We start from the raw sequence: 24,310 nt of genomic DNA, 5'->3' as shown, positions 1-24,310 counted from the left end.
TATAACGCGAAATTTCGATTTTCTTGACTCATTCATTCGGTGTATGCGCGCCAGTAACGTGGTCTGAATTCGCGAAATTTAATTAAATCAATTTATCGCCTTTACGTGATTATTTTCTTTTATATAAAATAATAATTTATTTATTGATTCTCGTGGCCCTGAACGTGTGAACTCTACGAGTGTGTGGGGGCCCACTTTGAGCCCTAAAATGATCAAGCAACGATTCTTTTATTAAGACGGTTTTTTTTGCATATAGTTTTAGTGACGTGCCTCCTCATCCTCCTCCTCACGCAAAATGAACGGGATGATGCGGATAATTTCGAACTTTAAAGACTTTTACAATGATATTAATGGGGCTACCCTCACTGGGGCGATCGACGTCATTGTCGTGGAGCAGCCCGACGGTTCCTTCAACTGTTCACCCTTTCACGTCAGATTTGGCAAACTGGGGGTGCTTAGGAGCAAACAGAAAGTGGTAAGCCGAAGGTTAATTATTATATTTGTATGTAGTAATTTTTTTGTTATGTGGTAAGTTTGCTGTTGAGCAACAAAAAGAATGAAATATTTAAGTTCCGGCACTTTTCTTAAATACGTACTAATTGTTCAATACTTAATAACATTACAGTAAAAAAATGACAATGACATTTAAAACTGTGGCAACGTTGCACTGATCGAACATTAACAGGTGACGTTTGACAAACGTTATCTGTCACTTGTCAGATTAGCTCTTTTCAGTGTTGTCACATCGAAGTTATCTTTAAATGAAATCGAATTTTAAGTGTATTATTTTAAATTTAAAAAATACGATTTTTGTAGGGCTTCAACGGAGTGCATGTATAGGAAATTGCACGTTTTGGCAACATCGGTTAGGTGCAAACAATGCAAAAATCCTCACTTCCTAAAAATATAAAAATTTTGTTAACAGGTGGCAACATTGCCATTTATTAAATGTAACACTATTTTGGGAAAAAAATTCAATTCATTTTATATCTAAAATTTTCAAGTGCGTATGTGGCAACGTTGCATTGTAAACTTTGTCAATTTTTTGATTAGAATTGACAAACGAACAATTTCGTGCTTGTCATCTGTCAGATTTGAATTTTTTGACAAATGTCAGTGTCAACTGTCAAATTTCAATTTTTTTAATGGCAATGTTGCAGGCACATTAGCTTTTTTCGTTTAATTAAATTACGTCGAATAAAATAATATATTTTTTTTAAATCATTTAAATTCACATATTTACCATACATTTATAGAAAAATTACACGATTTGGCATCGTCGCGTTTCAATGTTAGAACTTTGACCATTTAATAGAGTGGAATTTTGGGAGTTGTATTTTTTTTTAATGTGGCCCTCGACCTTAATTAAGATTTTTTAGAGGATTTAAAAAATACTGCAAGTCGACTCTGTCGCATTTAATGGTCTTAGTTCATTAATTCACCAAAGCTCTAAAATTGCCGCGGCGTTGCCATACTGTGCCAATTTACTTAAAAAAACAATGGCGGCCTTTAGAAAAAAAAAACCCTTCCTTGTCTTGTTATTGCCCATCTTTCTCTAATGCATTATCTTGTTTGGCAACGTTGCCAGATAGTGCAAATTTATTTACAAAAAATATCGGCTTATAGAAAAATTTGACAGTTTGGCAACATCGCGTCGCTTTAATAGATTTGATAAACGATGCCCTTCGACTATTAAAAGCGATAGAAAGTCGTATTTTAGATTTTTTTCAACTTTTTATTTCTTTTTTTTTAGTCTGAAGAAAATTACAATTTTTATGGAAAGAGAGCTTTTTCACGATACACCCCTCCTTGTCTAACACATTCTTATTTCCGTAAACCTACCTTTCTCTAGCAAAATAATTTAGATTCTACATATGTGGCACTTAAAAGCAATAAACACAATTTGGCAACGTCGTGTTTTAATGTTAGAACTTCAACTTATCAACGAGCTACGACCATTAAATTCAATAGAGTGGTAATTATTTTTAGGATTTAATAATTAAGAACAATATTTTTTTAAGACTGAAAGCTGACTCTATTGCATTTAATGGTCTCAGTTCGTACATTCGCCAAAGGTCTAAGAACGCCGCGACGTTGTCATACTGTGCACATTTATTTGCAAAAACGGCGGCGGCTTTTAGAAAAATTTCAGATATATCCTTCCTTATTTTACATATTGTTATTGCCATAAGTCTATCTTTTTCTAACCCATTATTTTGTAAACAATACCATCTAACTGATTGTGTACCTTTCAATTAATATTTATACTGGAAGGCGATTCTACGGCATTTAATAATCCAGCTCGTTCATATATCACACTTCTGAAAATGCCATGTTAGCATTTTGACATGTCAACGAGCTCGGACCATTGAGTTCAATAGAGTGGTAATGCGGCCCTGCATTTTTTTTTTGAGGATTTAAGATAGAAGAACAATATTTGTTAAAATTAAAAAAATATACTGGAAGCCTATTCTATCGCATTTTGTAGTCGCAATTCGTACATTCGCCAAGGGTCATAGAACGCCGCGGCGTTGCCATATGATGCAAATCTATTTAAACAAATCTATAGTAAGTTATAGAAAAATTAGATAACTTGGCAACATCGCATCATAGTGTTGGAATTTTCATAGAACAATGAGCTTGGACCATTAAAGGCAAGAGAAAGTCGAATTTTAGATTTTTGTTTTCAACTGCCTGTACTACACAGGCTCTTTCTACTTTAATCTTTTTTTACATTATTAAGAAAATTAATTTTTTTAGAAAATGGAGCCTTTGCAACTATACCTATCCTTGTCTAACGCATTGTTAATGCCATGTGCCCATCTTTCTCTAACTCATTATCTTAGGCTATTTTAGATTTTATATACATGAGCCTTAAAAGCAATTGACACAGTTTGGCAACGAGCTTCGACCACTAAATTCAAGAGAGTGGTAATGCGGCATTTTTTAAAAGCTGCTCTGGACTTTTTTTTAGTATTCAAAGGAATTAAAAAAACATTTTTATGAACTTGATAAAACGACTCTATCGCATTTAATGGTCTCAGTTCGTTCATTCGTTAAAGGTCAAAAAATGACGCAACGTTGCCATATTGTACAAGTTTATTAAAAAACTCAATGACAGTTAATAGAAAAATTTCAGATATAGCCTTCCTTGTCTAACACATCATTATTGCCATAAACGCATCTTTATCTAACCCATTATCTTAGATTTAGATTCTATATACATGGACCTTAAAAGCAATCAACACGATTCTATTAGTATTAAATTTTTGATATATTAACCAGCTTCGACCATCAAATTTTATAGAGTGGTATTGCGACCTTGGACTTTTTATTAATTTTTTTTCAATTAAAAATAACGATGATATTTTAAAAAAATAAAAAACATATACTGGCAACCGACTCTATCGCATTTAATGGTCTCAGTTCATTCATTCACCAAAGGTCTAAAAATGACGCGGCGTTGCCATACTGTACAAGTTTATTAAACAAATCAATGTCGGCTTATGGAAAAATTTTAGATGTACCCTTATTTGTCTAACACATCATTATTGCCCTAACCCTGTCTTTCTCTAACCCATTATTTTAAATTTAGATTCTACATACATGGACCTTTAAAGCAATTAAGACAGTTTGGCAACGTCACGCCCTAATGTTAGAACTTTGACATATCAACGAGCTTCGACCTTTAAATTCAATAGAGTGGTAATGCAGCTTTGGATATTTTTTTTTATATAATTTTGGAATTAAGAACGATATTTTTACAAATGTGTTTAAAGCAGACTCTATCGCATTTAATGGTCTCAGTTCGTTCATTCGTTAAAGGTCAAAAAAATGACGCGAGGTTGCCATTTGGTTAGCGTTTATTAAAAAACTCAATGACGATTAATAGAAAGATTTCAGATATAGCCTTCGTTGTCTAACACATCATTAATGTCATAAAGCCATCTTTTTCTCACCCAATATAGATTTAGATTCTACATACGTGAACCTTAAAAGCAATTAACACGATTCATCAAATTATATAGAATGGTAATGCGGCCCTGGAGTTTTTATTATTTAGGAATTTCGTCAAACAATATTTTTAGAATTTCAACAGTTAATGGAAGCCGACTGTATCGCATTTAATGGTCGCAATTCGTTGATATGTCAAAGTTCAAAGACTATGACAGTTTGGCAACGTCGCATCGTAGTAGTGAGCTTTGACTATTAAATTCAATAGAGTGGTAATGCGGCCCTGGACTTTATTATTTTTTTAGGATTTAATAAATAGCACAATATTTTTTTTAAATTTAAATATCATAAGTACAGGAAGCTGACTCTATCGCATTTAATGATCTCAGTTTGTTCATTGTCCAAGGTCTTTGAGCGCCGCGGCGTTGCCATACAACAATGGCGGCTTAAAGAATAAATTCAAATAGACCCTTCCTTATCCAACACATTGTTATTGACGTAAGTCTATCTTTTTCTAACCCATTATTTTTTGATGCAATATCGTGTAATTATTAGCACCTTTACTAGAAATTATTAAATTGTACTGAAAGGCGACTCTCTGGCATTTAATGGTTCGGATGTCAAAGTTCTAGGGATGCCGCGACGTTGCCATAATGAGCACATTTTCAGTAAACCTACTAAATTTTCGGGGGCTAATAAAATCAGGCTGTAAACATCCGAATTTATGACTTTATGGACAATAAATAATTACATAGACCATTAAAGAAAAACATTCAGGCAGTTAATAATAAAGCAATTATTTCACAGTACATTTCCCTGGTTAAATAAAACCGGTTTTAGAGCGTTGAACAAGTAAGGAAAAATGCATCGATGAACCTTGCCCAATTGGCAAATTATCAAATTCCTTATGCCAAAAATTTTCCATTTTAAAAACAAAAATAACGATTTTTCGTCGTCTGCGATTGTGTATGTATGTATACGTGACGAGACTATCGGTCACCCATAATATAATGATATCACTCATTCTGAGACTTTAGACTGTGCTGTAAATTGTGATCTAAAATATTTTATTATTCGTTTAGAACAAAGTGGATACTTCAAGTAATCCTAAAACGTTATGACCTTGTATATGTATTTCCCGATAGAGATATCGGTATGCGGCGGCAAAAATTCATTTAATTATCGTAGATTTACCTTTTTTTTTTTAAATTAATAGCCGGAAAAAGATACTTTGTAATAAGGAACAAAGTCTATTAATAATAATTTATTTAAATTTAAAATATTTATTAATCGGAAAATGACTTGGGCAGGAAAAACCCATATACAGGGTGTCCAAGATAAGGATCCTAAGCATGGGGATCTCGGTACCTGTTGGAGATACAGCTTCGGTTAAATTAGGAAAAAGTTGTGCACTTTAAAGCGTATTTACATGCCGCTGAGAAACTTCAAAAATTTCCATGGCCTGCTGAGATATTTGGAAAAAACCGAAATTTGCTAATATCGATTTTATTTTTTCCTGGCTTTATTTTAAAAGATATCAAAAAACTATTGACACTTTCTCAATGACACTTTTGATGTAGTACGTGATGGCGCTTTTAAATTTTATATCCGACGTTTCGTTTTCGAGAAACTATCATCAACTTTATTTTTTTATATGGCGCGAAAAGAAAGTACACCCTGTATCTGATTTCATTTTTTATTACAAATTCAACGATGTATCACATGTCACATTTTTTTTGTTAGTTGAAAGGAAAAATGCAAATTTTCTATTTTTTTAGCATATTTTTTAAGTAAGCTTTGGAAACAAATGCTTTGACGTATGTAAATACCTGTTATCGAGTCTGTCACATTTTTCTTAATATCTATTTAGAGATTGAAGAAGCTAAATGAAGCATTGATTTGCATTGTACATTTTACTACTTATAAATAAAAAAATGTAACCAGTAATAGACAAATGTTTTTATAAATTTAATTTAAAACAGGTGTTCAAACAGGTTTCCGTTATTTTCTAGACATAAGTATGATCTTCTTACAGTAGCAGTTAAAACATCACGCAATATCTCTGGCGTAATACTTTGAAAAGCGGCCGTCACACATTCTCGTAACTCCTGCTTAGTTCCAAAAGAATGTTGATAGACTCGGTTTTTAATAAATCCCCAAAGGAAGAAGTCCAAAGGGGTTAAGTCCGGGGATCGCGCTGGCCAAGACACTTCACTGGAGGTTCCAATCCACTTTTCAGGAAAACGCTGCGAAAGGTACTGTCGAATTTGCCCAGAATTATGTGCAGGAGCCCCGTCTTGTTGAAACCAACAGCTATTGACTTGCGCCAGAGGTAAATCATCTAAGCAGTTTTCTAAATTATTTTGCAATAAATTAAGATATCGTTCTGCTGTTAATGAATAATGGTAAATAAATGGACCTAGTATTTTGGTTCCTAAAATTCCACACCGCATATTAAACCCAAAACGTTGTTGATGTCTAGATATTTTCTTAACACGCGGATTTTGTTGGACCCAGTAATGACTATTGCGGCGGTTAAAGATACCATTATTAGTGACCATAGATAAACAGTTTATAGGGGTTAATAGAATGGAAACTTCCATATAAACGAACGTGCCAACAAAATTAAGACGAGACTAGCGGCATCTCTCGAGAGTGAAAAAAGTAAAAGCATATGAACGCGTGTGAACAGTAGAAACCTCCTTAAAATTAAAGCTTCAACTGTTTAACTACTATTTCAATTTTTCGATACTAGATGGCGCACGACACCCATATTGGCGGGATTTTTAATAGATTGATATCTTTTACAAAAATGATATTACATTACATAAATAAAACGAAAATTATATTTTCCCGAATACATACTTTATTGCTTAAAAAATACAACATAATATGCCAGAAAAATTAAGAAGCCATTTTAATTTTTTTGCAAAACATTTTTATAAAAAATAATAATTATGTTCCTAGCAAGTAAAATACATGTAATATTATGTATGAACAAAATTTTGCAAAATTAGATACTGCAAGCAACTAAAATTTTTTTAAAAGCAAAAATCAAAACCATATATTATAATAAGTATAGTTGCCTCCATCGATATTTTATTTTGGTCACCTGTTAAAAAACTTGTAAAACAATGCGAATTATCTACTATAACATTGTTTGACAAGTGGAAAACTGGTTTTTTGACAGGTGACCAAAATAAAATATCGATGGCGGCAACTATACATATTAGTTTTTAGATTAGGCAAAACCAGAGAAGTCTACATGGATTGATAGAGATAAAAAAAACTAGTACATACTTACAAAATAGACAAGTTACAAATAAAACAGATATTATGTACATAAATATACAGGGTGTCTCGGAAAATGTGGCAAATCTCTCGAATTCAGGTAAAAAAAAACCAAAAAAAAAAATTGAACTTTCTTATAAAAAAAATTCCCATAGGCCCTCCCTACGAAGATGGGGCCCCTTGAAATCGGTTTTTTAATTATTAATTTAAATTTGTAATATTTTTTAAGAGTTTTTCTCATGCCTTTTCTTTTCCTATTTCACTTTAATTTTTTACAAATATGTTAGATTATAATAGCGTCATTACAATTAAAATGAAAAAAAAAAACGTCCACTAAATCAAAGCCTCCATGGCAGAGGTAGGGACTTTCTTATTTTTTTACTTTCTGCCACTTTTTTATTTTTTATGTTTAATTTTTTAGGCATTTTTTTTAAAAATATTAAATAAATTTTTTAAAAAGATATTTTTATAATATTTAACAATCTGTCTCGCAATGTAAAATAAACCTTTCTTTTTAATATTAAATAAATATTTTTGTGCTATCAGGGATAGTAAAAGCATTTGCTTGTCTTTATTTACGTGACCCAATGGCTTTCCTTCGCAACTTAGTGATATTTTTAATTTTAAAAATTTTTGAAGCAGTTTTTGGGACTTTCCTTAAATCTACACCTTTAATTATCCTATTTAATTGTTTAGAATAATTGAATAATTTAAATTTTATCAAATACTTAAAAATTTATTTTTAATTTCTTCATCATATAAACAGTCAGTCAGACAGATCCTACTATTTAAAGTTTTCAATGTGTAAGGTACTTGTTTTTTTCTATGAAAATCTCTATTGAAAATATATTTTATTAAAGCTATAGCATTTTTTATTTTATCCAAAAATTCAGAATTAACATACTTTAAATGTTTTTGTCCTTTAATATAATCTTTTGCTTTTAAAAAAATTTCGCTTTCTGCGTCATCAGAGTTATGTTTTAGGAAAATTGATTTACATGTGCATTTCATTTTTGCACTGCCTATTTTTTTCACCAAATACCCAGAAACATATCTAAGTGCCTGTACCTCAATGGGCCGTATGTTTCGATGGCAACTTATCTGGTACGCTACAAAATTCGGTTCGGGCCTCATCCTTTTGATCAGCTTCGTCCTCTGGCAGACCCTAATATAAAGAAAAAAAAGTAAATTATTACGATTTATGTAAAATTAATTATGTAAATTTCTATAGTAACTCCTTTTTCATATTAGATTTATGGTCAAATATTTTATTGGTATTTTTTATGACATATATTTTTTACTCACCTGCGAAACTAGTCTTTTAAATCATATTAGTGCAATTTTTAAATTTTTTTTTGACATTGGAATCTTAATCAGCATCATCACAAACCCCCTGTATGCAAATTTTGAGCTCTCTAATGTACACGGTGTTTTAATGAAATTTCCATAAATTTAATAAAAAGTTGTTGATTTCATCCATATGTCGGACCACCCTGTATAAGGTATTGATATTTTTGAACTTAAAATTATTATATTGTTACAGGGTGATTCGATATAGGGGTCTAATTATCGATTTTTATAAAAATGTATGAAAATTTTATTAAAACACCCCTGTATAGTATAGAGCTAAAAATTCGTATAGGGGGGTTTCAGTGATTCTGATTAAGATTCCATTGTCACAAAAATTCTAAAAATTGCCCTAATTTTTAGAATTTTTGAAATTTGACCCCCCCTAATTACCCAAAAGTATGACCCTGAAACAAGGTTTGCTTATTATATGTACGAAAAGAAATTCGTCGCGACATATCAACCAAAAAAATAAATAAATGAAAATCGGTTAAATAACAAAAATTTTACAGGGGTGGGGATACTTTAGGGTGGACACACTGTAGATAGGTAATAAAATATTCATGAAAATCGATATTTTTATATATGTATTGTGAAAGAAAAATAAAAAGTACATAATTTAGAATTATAATAAATTTCATTTCATTTTGCTATAATTATTATACCTTTAAAAATAATATGAGACTGTAGGTATTATAATATAAGAAAATTATTATAATAAAAGAAAATTAATTCATAAAAGAAATTGATCCTAAGAATTTAAGAGGTACCTATCTAATTTACCCAAATTTTTGTTTGTACCTGATTATTTATAACTGAAATAAGAGAATTCCCAGTAACCCAGGCCATCTATAATCCTTATAGGATTATAGGAATAATTATGAAATAATTTGCATTCAAGGTACCTAGGAAATTATTGGATTCTTTTTCTACTTTTAGACTGAAATTTGGTGATAAATTTCTATTACCTACATATAAATATATAAAATGCACTCACAGATAAAAATATTACATTTTTTATTTTGAGTTTTTTTTTAAAGATAGGTATATTTTTTTCCATTTCAAAATTATTTGTTCCATTTTTTTTATTTCTAATAAATTGTAATATACGTAAAACGTTTTAGCATAACAATAAAAAACACAACATTTCAAAGAAAAAAAGATAAATACAAAATAGTGATTGTGATGAAAATAGTGATAGGCAATATTTTTGTCTGTGAGTGTATATACTATCTTCTAGCATCTAGAAAAAAATATTAAAATAATGGTTTTTTTTTAATATTATATGTTAAACTGTAATAAAATAAAAAAACGAAAATAAATAAGTAGGTTCTGGTATAATGGCTGAAGAAATTTTTTCATAATTTTTATGTACTTATGAATTTATGTATGTATGAGAAGATTTGGATTTTTGCATTCGAGCAGGGGGCATAGAGTCAACATTTTGGGTCATAAATTGTCTTTATTACCGAAATTCTTTTTGCCATTGTATCTTAGAAACGAAGCACCCAAAATCAAAAAGCATTAAATGACAAAATATTTTCAGAGCAGTGCAGAGAATCACCCCTTTGAAATTTTGCCCCATGTTTAACAAACACCCTGTATTTTATATAGGCAAATTCATAAATGTTAAAATATATTAATTAATAAATTTATGGAATGGATATTATATAAGAATAATAAATATGGAAAAAACATTCTACTTACATTTAAATCTCCAATTGCAGTGGCAAATAACAGTACTATAAGTCTTATAAAGTTCTTGAGAAACACTGAGCAAAATTGTCACTAAATAAACTAAACAAACACAAAATGAGGCAGAAAAGTAGCGGCGAACTCGAACGTAGCGTAGCAAAATAAACAAAATGTAATGTATGTGAATCACAACCATAGAACCATATCGATCGGAGTTTTATATTCGTCATCAGGTAGTAAAGGTACGCGAGGGTTGCCTGACTTCTACCTTCATACTACCGCCATCTAGGGAGATTGAAGAAAGCTGTATATGAATTCATTTTGGTAATCCGAGATCGCAGGGTATGTTAGTGACCATACTTTCGTCGGACCATATTATTTTTGATGAAAAATTAAAATCCTCTTCACAGGCACGTGTATACCACTCACAAAAATGCCGACGTCGTTCGAAATCCCCAGGTTTAAGGCCTTGGCAAATTCTAAATTTGTAGGGGTGATATCTGTTTTTACGTAAAATAAACTGAGCTGTAGATTTGGCCACTCCTAAATTTTTTTTCAATTTGCCTGGTTGATATCTCGGGGTTTTTGATAACTGCTTGTAAAACATTATTTTGAGTTTCTTCAAGAGATTCCTTTTTTTGAGATAAAACAGGCTTTTTAAACGAACCATATTCTTTTAAATTTCGAGCCAACTCTCAGAAAATGGATTTACATGGTTGCTTTCTATCTGGAAATTTATTAAGATACATTGCTGCTGTATTTACAGTATTTTTGTAGCACGACAGCATGTCATATGATTCATGTCTTCATGACTATAATGATCACCATATTGAAGATAATAACACAATTTTAGCAATAATAACGACAACAGTAAATAATAATAACAATAATTACTCAACAAACAACACCTCGACAATCACGGTAACAACAACGGCAATTAATATTTAATAAAAAATATGTGACAGGGTAAAAGGTATTTACGTCAGTGGTAGCAAGTGTCAAAGCATTTGTTTCCAAAGTCTACTTAATATATTTAAAAAAAAAGAAAAATTGTATTTTTCCTTTTAACTAACAAAAAAAATGTGACATGTGATACATCGTTGAATTTGTAATAAAAAATGGAATCAGATACAGGGTGTACTTTCTTTTCGCGCCATATAAAAAAATAAAGTTGATGGTGATTTCTCGGAAACGAAACGTCGGATATAAAATTTAAAAGCGCCATCACGTACTACTTCAAAAGTGTCAATAGTTTTTTGATATCTTTTTTAAATAAAGCCAGGAAAAAATAAAATCGATATTATAAATTTCCGTTTTTTTCCAAATATCTCAGCAGGCCATGAAAATTTTTGAAGTTTCTCAACGGCATCTAAATACGCTTCAAAGTGCACAACTTTTTCCTAATTTAACCGAAGCTGTATCTCCAACAGGTACCGAGATCCCCATGCTTAGGATCCTTATCTTGGACACCCTGTATAATGCTTAGAATAAATACAAAATATGACTCAAAATGACACAATTTTTTATCGAAAAAATGCACTTTTAGGTGGACATAGAGATCAACGGACACCCTTTGAACATCCATATGAAACTGGGCGAAAGTGGGGAGGCGTTTTTCGTCGAAGAACTGGAAGAAGACGAGGAGGATCCTGTGCCCGAACACTTGGCCACGTCTCCCATACCGGTGTCTGAAATCGAGAATATTTTTAGAAACGTAAGTCTCATCCTGAAGTATATGGTTAACATACGCACGTTTTCTTTCCTGGCTCCTTCGCCATTTATTCATTCAATGGGTTTCAGAGGCGTTGCTTGAACTGTCTTACTCCGGCACCTTCACCATTTAAGAAATGTTTATTTTTTCATTGAATTTACTTGAAAATATTTCACTTTCGTAAGGATTAAAGGTAAAAATCACCTTCTTTAAAGGTTTCCAGTTCGAGTGAATGTTAAAAGCAAATTTCTTTACTATTTCCCGGCACCTCCACCATTTATCAAAATATGTTGAATATTTTAGCGGATTTTTGTTATCACGTTACATGTTCTATTCCGGTTCCTTCGCCGTTTAATAAACCCTTTTTTTCTCTGGACATTACAGTTGTTTATTTATAAAGATCTTGTTCCAGCTCTTTCATTGTTTAATACATTAAGTTTGTTATAAAATTCTAACTGTCAGACGAGGCATTAAGTTTATTTATGAAGGGTAGTATTCCGGCACGTTCACCATTTATTATATTGCTCTAAATATGTTTTTGATTTTCTGTAATTGCAGCAATGCAATATTTTAAAAAAAAATTATCACTTCTCTATCTTCCCCAAAAATAATTTTTTCACAAAATTTTGAAAAATGCTGAAATAGGTGTCTAGTCAAATATTCAAGGAATGTGTGTACAAATTTTCAAAATTGTATCTGGTCAAGTTTTTGAGATATAGGCATTTTGTGAATTTTTGAAAAAAAAAAATATATATTCTCCTAAAAAAATTTTTTTCTCAAAATTTTGAAGTTATTTTGGAAAATCCTGAAATAGGTGTCTAGTCAAATTATTCAAGGAATGTGTGTACAAATTTTCAAAATTGTATCTGGTCAAGTTTTTGAGTTATGAGCATTTTGTGAAATTTTTAAAAAAAAAAATTTGTTCTCCAAAAAAAAATTTTTTTCTCAAAATTTTGAAATTATTTTGAAAAATCCTGAAATAGGTTCTAGTCAAATTATTCAAGGAATGTGTGTACAAATTTTCAAAATTGTATCTGGTTAAGTTTTTGAGTTATGAGCATTTTGTGAATTTTTGAAAAAAAAAATTTTTCTCCAAAACAAATTTTTTTCTCAAAATTTTGAAAAATCCTGAAACACGTGTCTAGTCAAATTATTCAAGGAATGTGTGTACAAATTTTCAAAATTGTATCTGGTCAAGTTTTTGAGATATGGGCATTTTGTGAATTTTTGAAAAAAAAAAAATTTTCCCCAAAAATAATTTTTTTCTCAAAATTTTGAAATTATTTTGCAAAATCCTGAAATAGGTGTCTAGTCAAATTACTCAAAGAAAGTGTGTAGAAATTACCAAAATTGCATCTGGTCAAGTTTTTGAGTTATGGGCAAATTGTGAATTTTTAAAAAAAAAATATTTTCTCAAAAAAAAATTTTTTTCTCAAAATTTTGAAATTATTTTGAAAAATCCTGAAATAGGTGTCTAGTCAAATTATTCAAGGAATGTGTGTACAAATTTTCAAAATTGTATCTTGCCTAGTTTTTGGGTTATGGGCATTCTGTGAATTTTTGAAAAAAAAAAATTTTCCCCAAAAATAATTTTTTTCTCAAAATTTTGAAATTATTTTGAAAAATCCTGAAATAGGTGTTTAGTCAAATTACTCAAAGAAAGTGTGTAGAAATTACCAAAATTGCATCTGGCAAGTTTTTGAGTTATGGGCAAATTGTGAATTTTTAAAAAAAAAATATTTTCTCAAAAAAAAATTTTTTTCTCAAAATTTTGAAATTATTTTGAAAAATCCTGAAATAGGTGTCTAGTCAAATTATTCAAGGAATGTGTGTACAAATTTTCAAAATTGTATCTTGCCTAGTTTTTGGGTTATGGGCATTCTGTGAATTTTTGAAAAAAAAAAATTTTCCCCAAAAATAATTTTTTTCTCAAAATTTTGAAATTATTTTGAAAAATCGTGAAATAGGTGTTTAGTCAAATTACTCAAAGAAAGTGTGTAGAAATTACCAAAATTGCATCTGGTCAAGTTTTTGAGTTATGGGCAAATTGTGAATTTAAAAAAAAAAATATTTTCTCAAAAAAAAATTTTTTTCTCAAAATTTTGAAATTTATTTGAAAAATTCTAGAATAGGGGTCTAGTCAAATTATTCAAGGAATGTGTGTACACATTTTCAAAATTGTATCTTGCCTAGTTTTTGAGTTATGGGCATTCTGTGAATTTTTGAAAAAAAAATCTATTTCTCCAAAAAAAATTTTTTTCTCAAAATTTTGAAATTATTTTGAAAAATCCTGAAATAGGTGTTTAGTCAAATTATTCAAGGAATGTGTGTACAAATTTTCAAAATTGTATCTGGTCAAGTTTTTAAGTTATGGGCAATTTGTGAATTTTTGGAAAAAAAATCATTTTCCCCAAAAAAAATTTTTTTCTCAAAATTTTGAAATTATTTTGAAAAATCCTGAAATAGGTGTCTAGTCAAATTATTCAAGGAATGTGTGTACAAATTTTCAAAATTGTATCTTGCCTAGTTTTTGAGTTATGGGCAATTTGTGGATTTTTGGAAAAAAAAATATTTTCTCCAAAAAAAATTGTTTTCTCAAAATTTTGAAATTATTTTGAAAAATCCTGAAATAGGTGTTTAGTCAAATTATTCAAGGAATGTTTGTACAAATTTTCAAAATTGTATTGTGCCGAGTTTTTGAGTTATGGGCATTCTGTGAATTTTTGAAAAAAAAATAATTTTCTCCAAAAATAATTTTTTTCTCAAAATTTTGAAATTATTTTGAAAAATCCTGAAATAGGTGTCCAGTCAAATTATTCAAGGAATGTTTGTACAAATTTTCAAAATTGTATTGTGCCGAGTTTTTGAGTTATGGGCATTCTGTGAATTTTTGAAAAAAAAATAATTTTCCGCAAAAATAATTTTTTTCTCAAAATTTTGAAATTATTTTGAAAAATCCTGAAATAGGTGTCTAGTCAAATTATTCAAGGAATGTGTGTACAAATTTTCAAAATTGTATCTTGCCTAGTTTTTGAGTTATGGGCAATTTGTGGATTTTTGAAAAAAAAAATATTTTCTCCAAAAAAAATTGTTTTCTCAAAATTTTGAAATTATTTTGAAAAATCCTGAAATAGGTGTTTAGTCAAATTATTCAAGGAATGTTTGTACAAATTTTCAAAATTGTATTGTGCCGAGTTTTTGAGTTATGGGCATTCTGTGAATTTTTGAAAAAAAAATAATTTTCTCCAAAAATAATTTTTTTCTCAAAATTTTGAAATTATTTTGAAAAATCCTGAAATAGGTGTCCAGTCAAATTATTCAAGGAATGTTTGTACAAATTTTCAAAATTGTATTGTGCCGAGTTTTTGAGTTATGGGCATTCTGTGAATTTTTGAAAAAAAAATAATTTTCCGCAAAAATAATTTTTTTCTCAAAATTTTGAAATTATTTTGAAAAATCCTGAAATAGGTGTCTAGTCAAATTATTCAAGGAATGTGTGTACAAATTTTCAAAATTGTATCTTGCCTAGTTTTTGAGTTATGGGCAATTTGTGGATTTTTGAAAAAAAAAATATTTTCTCCAAAAAAAATTGTTTTCTCAAAATTTTGAAATTATTTTGGAAAATCCTGAAATAGGTGTCTAGTCAAATTATTCGAGGAATGTGTGTACAAATTTTCAAAATTGTATCTGGTCAAGTTTTTGAGATATAGGCATTTTGTAAATTTTTGAAAAAAAAAATATATTCTCCTAAAAAAATTTTTTTCTCAAAATTTTGAAATTATTTTGGAAAATCCTGAAATAGGTGTCTAGTCAAATTATTCAAGGAATGTGTGTACAAATTTTCAAAATTGTTTCTTGCCTAGTTTTTGAGTTATGGGCATTCTGTGAATTTTTGAAAAAAAAATCATTTTCCCCAAAAATAATTTTTTTCTCAAAGTTTTGAAATTATTTTGAAAAATCCTGAAATAGGTGTCTAGTCAAATTATTCGAGGAATGTGTGTACAAATTTTCAAAATTGTATCTGGTCAAGTTTTTAAGTTATGGGCAATTTGTGAATTTTTGGAAAAAAATCATTTTCCCCAAAAATAATTTTTTTCTCAAAATTTTGAAATTATTTTGAAAAATCCTGAAATAGGTTCTAGTCAAATTATTCAAGGAATGTTTGTACAAATTTTCAAAATTGTATTGTGCCGAGTTTTTGAGTTATGGGCATTCTGTGAATTTTTGAAAAAAAAATAATTTTCCCCAAAAATAATTTTTTTCTCAAAATTTTGAAATTATTTTGAAAAATCCTGAAATACGTGTCCAGTCAAATTATTCAAGGAATGTGTGTACAAATTTTCAAAATTGTATCTTGCCTAGTTTTTGAGTTATGAGCATTTTGTGAATTTTTGAAAAAAAAATTTTTTCCCCAAAAATAATTTTTTTCTCAAAATTTTGAAATTATTTTGAAAAATCCTGAAATAGGTGTTTAGTCAAATTATTCAAAGAATGTATGTACAAATTTTCAAAATTGTATTTGGTCAAGTTTTTGAGTTATGAGCATTTTGTGAATTTTTGAAAAAAAAAAATTTTCTCCAAAAAAAAATTTTTTCTCAAAATTTTGAAATTATTTTGAAAAATCCTGAAATAGGTGTTTAGTCAAATTATTCAAAGAATGTATGTACAAATTTTCAAAATTGTATTTGGTCAAGTTTTTGAGTTATGGGCATTCTGTGAATTTTTGAAAAAAAATCATTTTCTCCATAAACAATTTTTTTTTCAAAATTTTGAAATTATTTTGAAAAATCCTGAAATAGGTGTCTAGTCAAATTATTTAAGGAATGTGTGTATAAATTTTCAAAATTGTATTTGGTCAAGTTTTTGAGTCATGGCCATTTTGTGAATTTTTCAAAAAAAATCATTTTCCCCAAAAATAATTTTTTTCTCAAAATTTTGAAATTATTTTGAAAAATCCTGAAACACGTGTCTAGTCAAATTATTTAAGGAATGTGTGTATAAATTTTCAAAATTGTATTTGGTCAAGTTTTTGAGTCATGGCCATTTTGTGAATTTTTCAAAAAAAATCATTTTCCCCAAAAATAATTTTTTTCTCAAAGTTTTGAAATTATTTTGAAAAATCCTGAAATAGGTGTCTAGTCAAATTATTCAAGGAATATTTGTACAAATTTTCAAAATTGTATATGGTCAAGTTTTTGAATTATGGACATTTTGTGAACTTTTGAAAAAAAAATTATTTTCTCCAAAAAAAATTTTTTTCTCAAAATTTTGAAATTATTTTGAAAAATCCTGAAATAGGTGTCTAGTCGAATTATTCAAGGAATGTGTGTTCAAATTTTCAAAATTGTATCTATTTTGAGTTATGGGCATTTTGTGAATTTTTGAAAAAAAAGAATTTTCTCCATAAACAATTTTTTTTTCAAAATTTTGAAATTATTTTGAAAAATCCTGAAATAGGTGTTTAGTCAAATTATTCAAGGAATGTGTGTACAAATTGTCAAGATTGTATTTGGTCAAGTTTTTGAGTTATGGACATTTTGAACAAAAAATTCCAAAAACCGATATTTTTTGTCAAGACAACTTTCCTCAATTCTAGGGCCGCAGACGAAGCTTCAGCCTGGACGACATCGATCTCAACGAGCAAAACTCGTACGAAAAACGTCGAAACACCGCCGACAATCAACTCACGAACCGCACTCACCTAGAAATCGATTTTCTCAAAAGACAAATCGGTCTGGGGAATATCGAGGGGGCGTCGGTCGAAGACATGACCCTCTCGCTCACCAACGGCTCGAAAAGAAGCGAGGAAGACGATCTGAGCCACAGCCAAAACGACATTTCCGAAACGATATTCAAAATGGACAGTTTGGACGAACCGCTGGTGAAAACTGAGAAAACTCCCGAAAAAGAAACTCCACCGACTATGGCAAAACCATCGCTGGAAGAACCACCGAGTGAGAACAAGAGCAGCAAGAAAAAGCGGAAAAAAATGAGAAAGAAAAACGCCCCCAGGAAATCTGCTAGCAATCACCTTTTAGTGACACCAACGGTGGAGACCCTGGATAAAACCAACGATTCTATTACGGACCGAAGCTCTTTGGATAGCAACTGTTCTGAGGCGGAATTAAAGGATTTAGGGAAAGTTGATGCGCAGGAAACCCCCACTCAAGAAACGACCGCGACCAGTGGCAACCTTAAGAAAGTTGAGGCGGATTTTCACTTTTTCAGCGATACCGAATTAACCGCTGGAAATGGCGAGTCCAGGTCCACGTCGCCAGTTAATGTCGAATCGGTTCTGTCCGATTCAGAACTGGAAACGAGAATCAGAGCCATGGACGGTAAGTGTAATAAGAGTGCGGCAAGTGTGTACTTGCCGCACACGAATTTTGAAAAACGCTGAAATAGGTGTCCAATGAAATTGTCCAAAGAATATGTGTACAAATTTTCAAAACTGTATCTGAACAATTTTTTGAGTTATGCACATTTTGTCGAATATTTAAAATAAAAAATTATTTTTTTTATAAAAATATTTTTTTTCTCAAATTTTTGTACGAATTTTAAAAAACGCTGAAATAGGTGTCCAATGAAATTGTCCAAAGAATATGTGTACAAATTTTCAAAACTGTATCTGATCAATTTTTTGAGTTATGCACATTTTGTGGAATTTTTAGAATAAAAAATTATTTTTTTTAAAAAATATTTTTTTTCTCAAAATCTTGTACGAATTTTGAGAAACGCTGAAATAGGTGTCCAATAAAATTGTCCAAGGAATATGTGTACAAATTTTCAAAACTGTATCTGATCAATTTTTTGAGTTATGCACATTTTGTGGAATTTTTAGAATAAAAAATTATTTTTTTTATAAAAATATTTTTTTTCTCAAAATCTTGTACGAATTTTGAGAAACGCTGAAATAGGTGTCCAATAAAATTGTCCAAGGAATATGTGTACAAATTTTCAAAACTGTATCTGATCAATTTTTTGAGTTATGCACGTTTTGTCGAATTTTAGAATAAAAAATTATTTTTTTTTATAAAAATATTTTTTTTCTCAAAATTTTGTACGAATTTTGAAAAACGCTGAAATAGGTGTCCAATGAAATTGTCCAAAGAATATGTGTACAAATTTTCAAAACTATATCTGATCAATTTTTTGAGATATTGACATTTTGCAAAAAGGTTTTGAGTGTTGCCACAGGAGTGGCTCAACTTTGCAGGGTTGTAAAAAATGTTCCCGTTGAGGTACGATGCTCAAATTCCTACTGTAATGTAGTTCAATTTTCTATAAACGGTCTGTATCAAGTACAAGTAATTTTTTTTCCAAAATTGAGTCAATTTTAAGCCAATGTTTAATTTTTGAAAAATAGTAACTTTATAGGCCTATAAATGTTTTATGATTCTGAGATTTTACTGTTATGTAGCTCAATATCCTCTCAATGTTTTAAAACTATAGTTCTTTAAAAAAAAATAGGAAAAAGTACCTGAATAGTAATGTTCTCAAGGTTACATGTTATTAATGTTCTCAGGTACAGGAGCTGTTCTCCTTTGCATGTTTGTAAAAATGTTCCGATCGAACTACGATGCTCAAATTTTCACTTTAAAGTAGTTCACTATTCTATAAATGCTTTGTAATGAATTACACACAATTTTGTTCTTGAAAATTGACCTAATTTTCCGCTGCTCCTTCACCATTTTATTAAACTCCGAGATACTCTGAAAGTTTTTACTATTCATACATCCCCTCACTCTATTCCAGCTCCTTCAATTTGTCATAAAGCAGTAGTGACACAAAATAGTACCGAGATTTTATATTTTACCGATAATTTATATTTTACAGCCTGGTAAAGTTTAGTAAAAATGTTGATTTTCAATTATTGATATTTCGAAAACAGTTCAAGACTGGTACATGAAATGCGTTTAGAATTTATCATAGAACCCAAAAATGCATTAATAAATGGGGTGTTCTATTTAAAATAATAAAGTTTTGACGGCTGCCCAGTCTTCTTGACGCACCCTAGTGGATATTTATAAAAAATCTTGAAATTATGCAAAAAAAAAAGAGAATTGACGTGTCCGAGCGTTTTTCAACCAGCTAAAGCGTTTATCTCTAAAAGGGACATTTTGCACACACTGTCTAATTAAAATCCCTAATTTTTTTTTTTTTTTTGAAGAAAAATCTCTTCCACCCTCCACCAGATGGGACTGGGGTGGTTTTCCGAGCGTCTCGGCGACGAATTCCCCGATAAGCGAAACTGCCACCAAAGAAGAGCACCGGAGCATGCTGAGCAGCATGTTTTCCTTCATGAAATCCAAGCATAACGCGCAGAACCGTTACGCAGAAGGCGGCGTGTACTTATCGGACATTACGGCCGGGCAGTTAGATCAGGAGGTCGCGGAGCTCTACTTTAGCCAAAAGAAAGATAAAACTGGTAAGTGAGTTTTTAATTTTTTTTTTTTATTTTTTTTTCAAACGCGTTAATAATGTTTGCCTCACTTTAGTTGTGCTTGTTGGTGGTTGGGTTGGTGTTTTTTTTCCGTTATCGTAATAAGTGTCTTAATGTTTAAAAATTTAGATATCGACATAGATTGTGAATCAGGGAATGGACCGTCGTTGGCGCAGAGCCCCAACAGTCCGGAGGGCTGCAAGAGCATCGATTCGGACTTTGAGGAGCACAATAAGACGTAAGTTTCTTTTTTTTTATTAATTATGTTATTTACGGATTTTTCATATTCTGTTCACCCTGAAATAGGAGTGTAGTCAGATTATTCCAGAAATGTGTGTACAAATTTTCAACATTATCTCTCTCTAAAGTGTGTTAATTGAATCGATTCTTTCTTTATCAAGGTAAGATGATGTTCGTGTATAGTTTTCTGTTCTGGCCTTTAGAACATTGAATGCCTAGAATAAGCCTAATATGTCAAATCGACTTTCCAATTTTTTATTTAATATATACTTTTCTTAATCCATACAAATCCTACATATTTATTTAATGTGATAAACTCTTTAAAAGTTTCATTTATTTGCTGACTAATAATATACACTACCGGGCAAAAGTGAAGAAACATTTACAGATTTAACAATAACATCTTAACATACAAGATATTATTTTACATTTTTAGTAGAAAGTATTTAGCTCTATTATTGCAGCATCCTTCTTGTTTGTATTTACCTTATCAGTTGATCAAAAAATTATTTATGCTATTTTATGCGGACAAAAGTGAATAAACATTCTTATTTGGTATTTAAAGTGATTATTTATCATTAGTTTGATCTTAACGTTGAGTATTAAACTGTTATATACGATTTGTGCAAAATACCTCGCGGAATAGATCTGAGTGTTGATCTCCGAAAATTAATTGTTTCAAAATTTCAAGCTGGTGTAAAACAAAGTGAAATTGCTAGGCAAATTAATCGTAATAGATCCGTAGTTTCTATTGCTGCTTTTAAAAAATATAATAGTGTGACTACCCGTCCAAGGTATGGACGGCCAAGGAAAACGAATAAAGTTATTGAGAGAAAAATAAAAATGTCGGCAACAGAACATCCCTTTATGCCCGCAACAGAAATTTAAAATGAAATATCTGAGCTTTCGGTATCTGTGCGTACTATTCGTCGTCGTTTGACTGAATTTGGACTTTATAGCCGTCGTCCAGCCAAAAAACCATTCATTTCTAAAAAAAATAGATTGGCTAGACTCCAATTTGCACAGGAACATCTTGATTGGACAACCCAAAAGTGGAAAACGGTTCTATTTTCTGATGAAAGTAAGTTCTGCCTATTCGGATCTGATGGAATGAAATGGGTTCGTCGTCCTGCCAATACTAGACTTAATCCAAAGTACACCAGGGCAACTCTGAAACATGGAGGAGGCAATATCATGGTTTGGGGTTGCTTTTCCGGATCAGGAGTAGGACCATTAAGAAAAGTTGAAGGAAAAATGGACAGATTAAAATTATTAAGAATTCTTCAGGATCATATCTGTGGCAAGAAGTTAAAAGGGTATAACTCAAATTTACTCACTTTTCAGGATAGACGAAAGACTAGATTTAAAAGATATTAATTGATTGATACCTTTAAAATAAACGCTCTTTAAAAAAAAAAAAAACATGTTTGCACAAGTCAAAATACGTATTTTTTAGCTTATCCTAAAAATTTAAGTTATTTTTCTAAAAGTATCTATGTTTTTTTAAAAAAATGGGTGGACATAATTCAGAGATACATATAATCCTAGCCGACAAAAGGGCATAATTGGACCTTTTAAAAATATAAGATGACCAACAGAATGTCAAACGAATCTAAATCGAGATAGGCCCTTTTATCGATTTGTTTTTAAAATAAATAAAACTCAGTATTTAAAACAACTAGACTTATTAATTATTATCATTTTATTAAAAATTCCGTTTTAAAAATAGTTTAATAAATTATTATTGTACTTGAAAAGTACTAAATTAAAAATACTAAATAATTAAAAAATAAAAAAAAAATACTAAAAAATTCAAATTACTAAATAATTAGTACTAAAAAAGAACAAAAAAGTTAAAAGAACAAAAAAATTAAAAAGATGGGAAACGAACTTTAAACTTAGTTTCTAAGAAAATATTTAAAATTCTATATCACTATATTCCCGATCTACATCTGGATCGACATCATTTTGGACCTGTGCCTGTGATGTGACGTTTAAATTTACATAAAAATCGCGTGCTGCCTCATTAATTAGATCAAGGAGTTCTAATAAGTTTTGTTTTTTCTTTTTATCGATACTCCTGCTACTAGATAATATTTGAGCTATCTTTATGTCAGATAATTTGATACTTGAGGTTGTAGCATTTTTTTGTTCCCTTAGCATCATCTTAAAAAAAAAATACTACATACTTTCTTTTATTTAGTTTACTTTAATTTGGAAAGAATATTGTTTATTAATTATTCTAATTTATTTATGTTAATCTCGGCAATATCGCTTTCGGAGGTATCCGTAATTTAAACAAAGTATGTACTGTGTGTTGCCTAAAAGCTCAAGGGACTTTTAAATAATTAAATGGACTCTTGAAGTACTTTTAACTTATTTCGACATCATTAAACCTGTTTTTTATATTGTATTACATATTTTATTATTAACAACACAGTTTACGTTTGTATTTAAGTATTTTATTATCAAAAAATGCATAAACAAAATCCAGTCTAACTTGACCTTGCTTTAAACAATCAGCGCATATCGATCTTCGGGTTAAGGTTCATAGTTGCCATATTGTGCTGGAGCGGAAAAGCGGCTGATCTTATTATTTTCAATATTCAAAATGAATTAAAATCATTATCATTATTGATTGAGAATCATATCATTATTGAAGGATTTTGATAGGTCCTGGTTTATGTTCTTCAGTCGTACATAATTATTTATGTAGATTTCCTAGCAGCTCTATTCCTTTTCCTGGTAAAAGGTACGTTGGCAACGACGGCAATGGTTCGGTGGTGGGAGGTCACCAAGCACCAAGGTGAATTTTGATGCCCATCCATCTCTCCTTTTGGCGTGCGACCGAAGATCTGACAAGTCGTTCTAATTTTGCCTAGAAAAAAGGGCGAATCAAGTGAAGTTTTCCATTTCGGGATGTGTTAATATTTTAAACTTACTTATTTTTCGCACTGCATCTACCGATGTAGTTTTCCTTTTGCTGACGGGCGTGGTTTATCTGATTTTGTGATTTTTGAGTTTTCCCATGACATCACAGATTCCTTCGTCCTGCGTTCCTGCCCAATCAACTTTAACGAAGGTTGATAATTCTACGCCACAAAATATCTTTGATTGATATTTTTGGGGGGTCCTTCTTACTTATTGCTTAGTCCTTAGTCCTTATGTCATTTTGTCTACTTTTGCCTGCCCCAACCACGTGATTGGCTGCCATACTGCCTGACGCCAATTTCGACGCCGAGCCCTGCCGTCAATCTTTGCTGATAGCTGTCATACAGTTGACGGTGTCATACATCACGCTCAAGGCCGAGTCAACGCCTTGACGCCATTTTCAACGCCGAGCCCTGCCTTCAACCCTTGCTGCTTCCAGACTGCTGACCTTCATCCTCATCCACCTAAGGCCATGCCTTCAGGCCTGTCAATCGCTGGAAAATGCTTCCCTAGCATTCCTACGCAGTAACGCTGAGCAGGAAGTGTTTAAGCTGCGTGGCGGAGTTGGTAAAATTTCATCATACTTATATGAACTTGGTTTAGTGATTTATTTATTCTATTTTGATTGATTGTGGTATTTATTTTTGTTGGTACACATATTTTGATTTATAAGTAGCCCTGTGCGTACTGTCTATTTA

The 24,310-nt window shown here is 30.6% G+C and overlaps 1 protein-coding gene across 2 annotated transcripts in view; it reads left to right on the top strand.

The window, feature by feature from the left end:
* LOC126735651 (phosphatidate phosphatase LPIN3) overlaps positions 1 to 24,310 on the top strand; it is a 60,934-nt gene that overhangs the window by 14,505 nt on the left and 22,119 nt on the right. The window contains exons 2-6 of one of the 2 annotated variants that reach the window (XM_050439714.1): positions 257 to 475; positions 11,834 to 12,001; positions 17,595 to 18,336; positions 20,169 to 20,426; positions 20,571 to 20,679. In XM_050439714.1, the coding sequence (XP_050295671.1) occupies positions 296 to 475; positions 11,834 to 12,001; positions 17,595 to 18,336; positions 20,169 to 20,426; positions 20,571 to 20,679 (1,457 nt within the window). In that variant the 5' untranslated portion in view covers positions 257 to 295. Of the gene's footprint in view, positions 1 to 22; positions 476 to 11,833; positions 12,002 to 17,594; positions 18,337 to 20,168; positions 20,427 to 20,570; positions 20,680 to 24,310 lie in introns of those variants that run through there. The other variant, XM_050439715.1, reaches the window with a different exon arrangement.

Source organism: Anthonomus grandis, chromosome 4 (genome assembly GCF_022605725.1).
Source record: "Anthonomus grandis grandis chromosome 4, icAntGran1.3, whole genome shotgun sequence".
In the NCBI taxonomy this organism is placed as follows: Eukaryota; Metazoa; Arthropoda; class Insecta; order Coleoptera; family Curculionidae; genus Anthonomus; species Anthonomus grandis.
The sequence above is the reverse complement of the archived record's forward strand: the minus strand, read 5'-3'. Positions and strand labels throughout refer to the sequence as shown.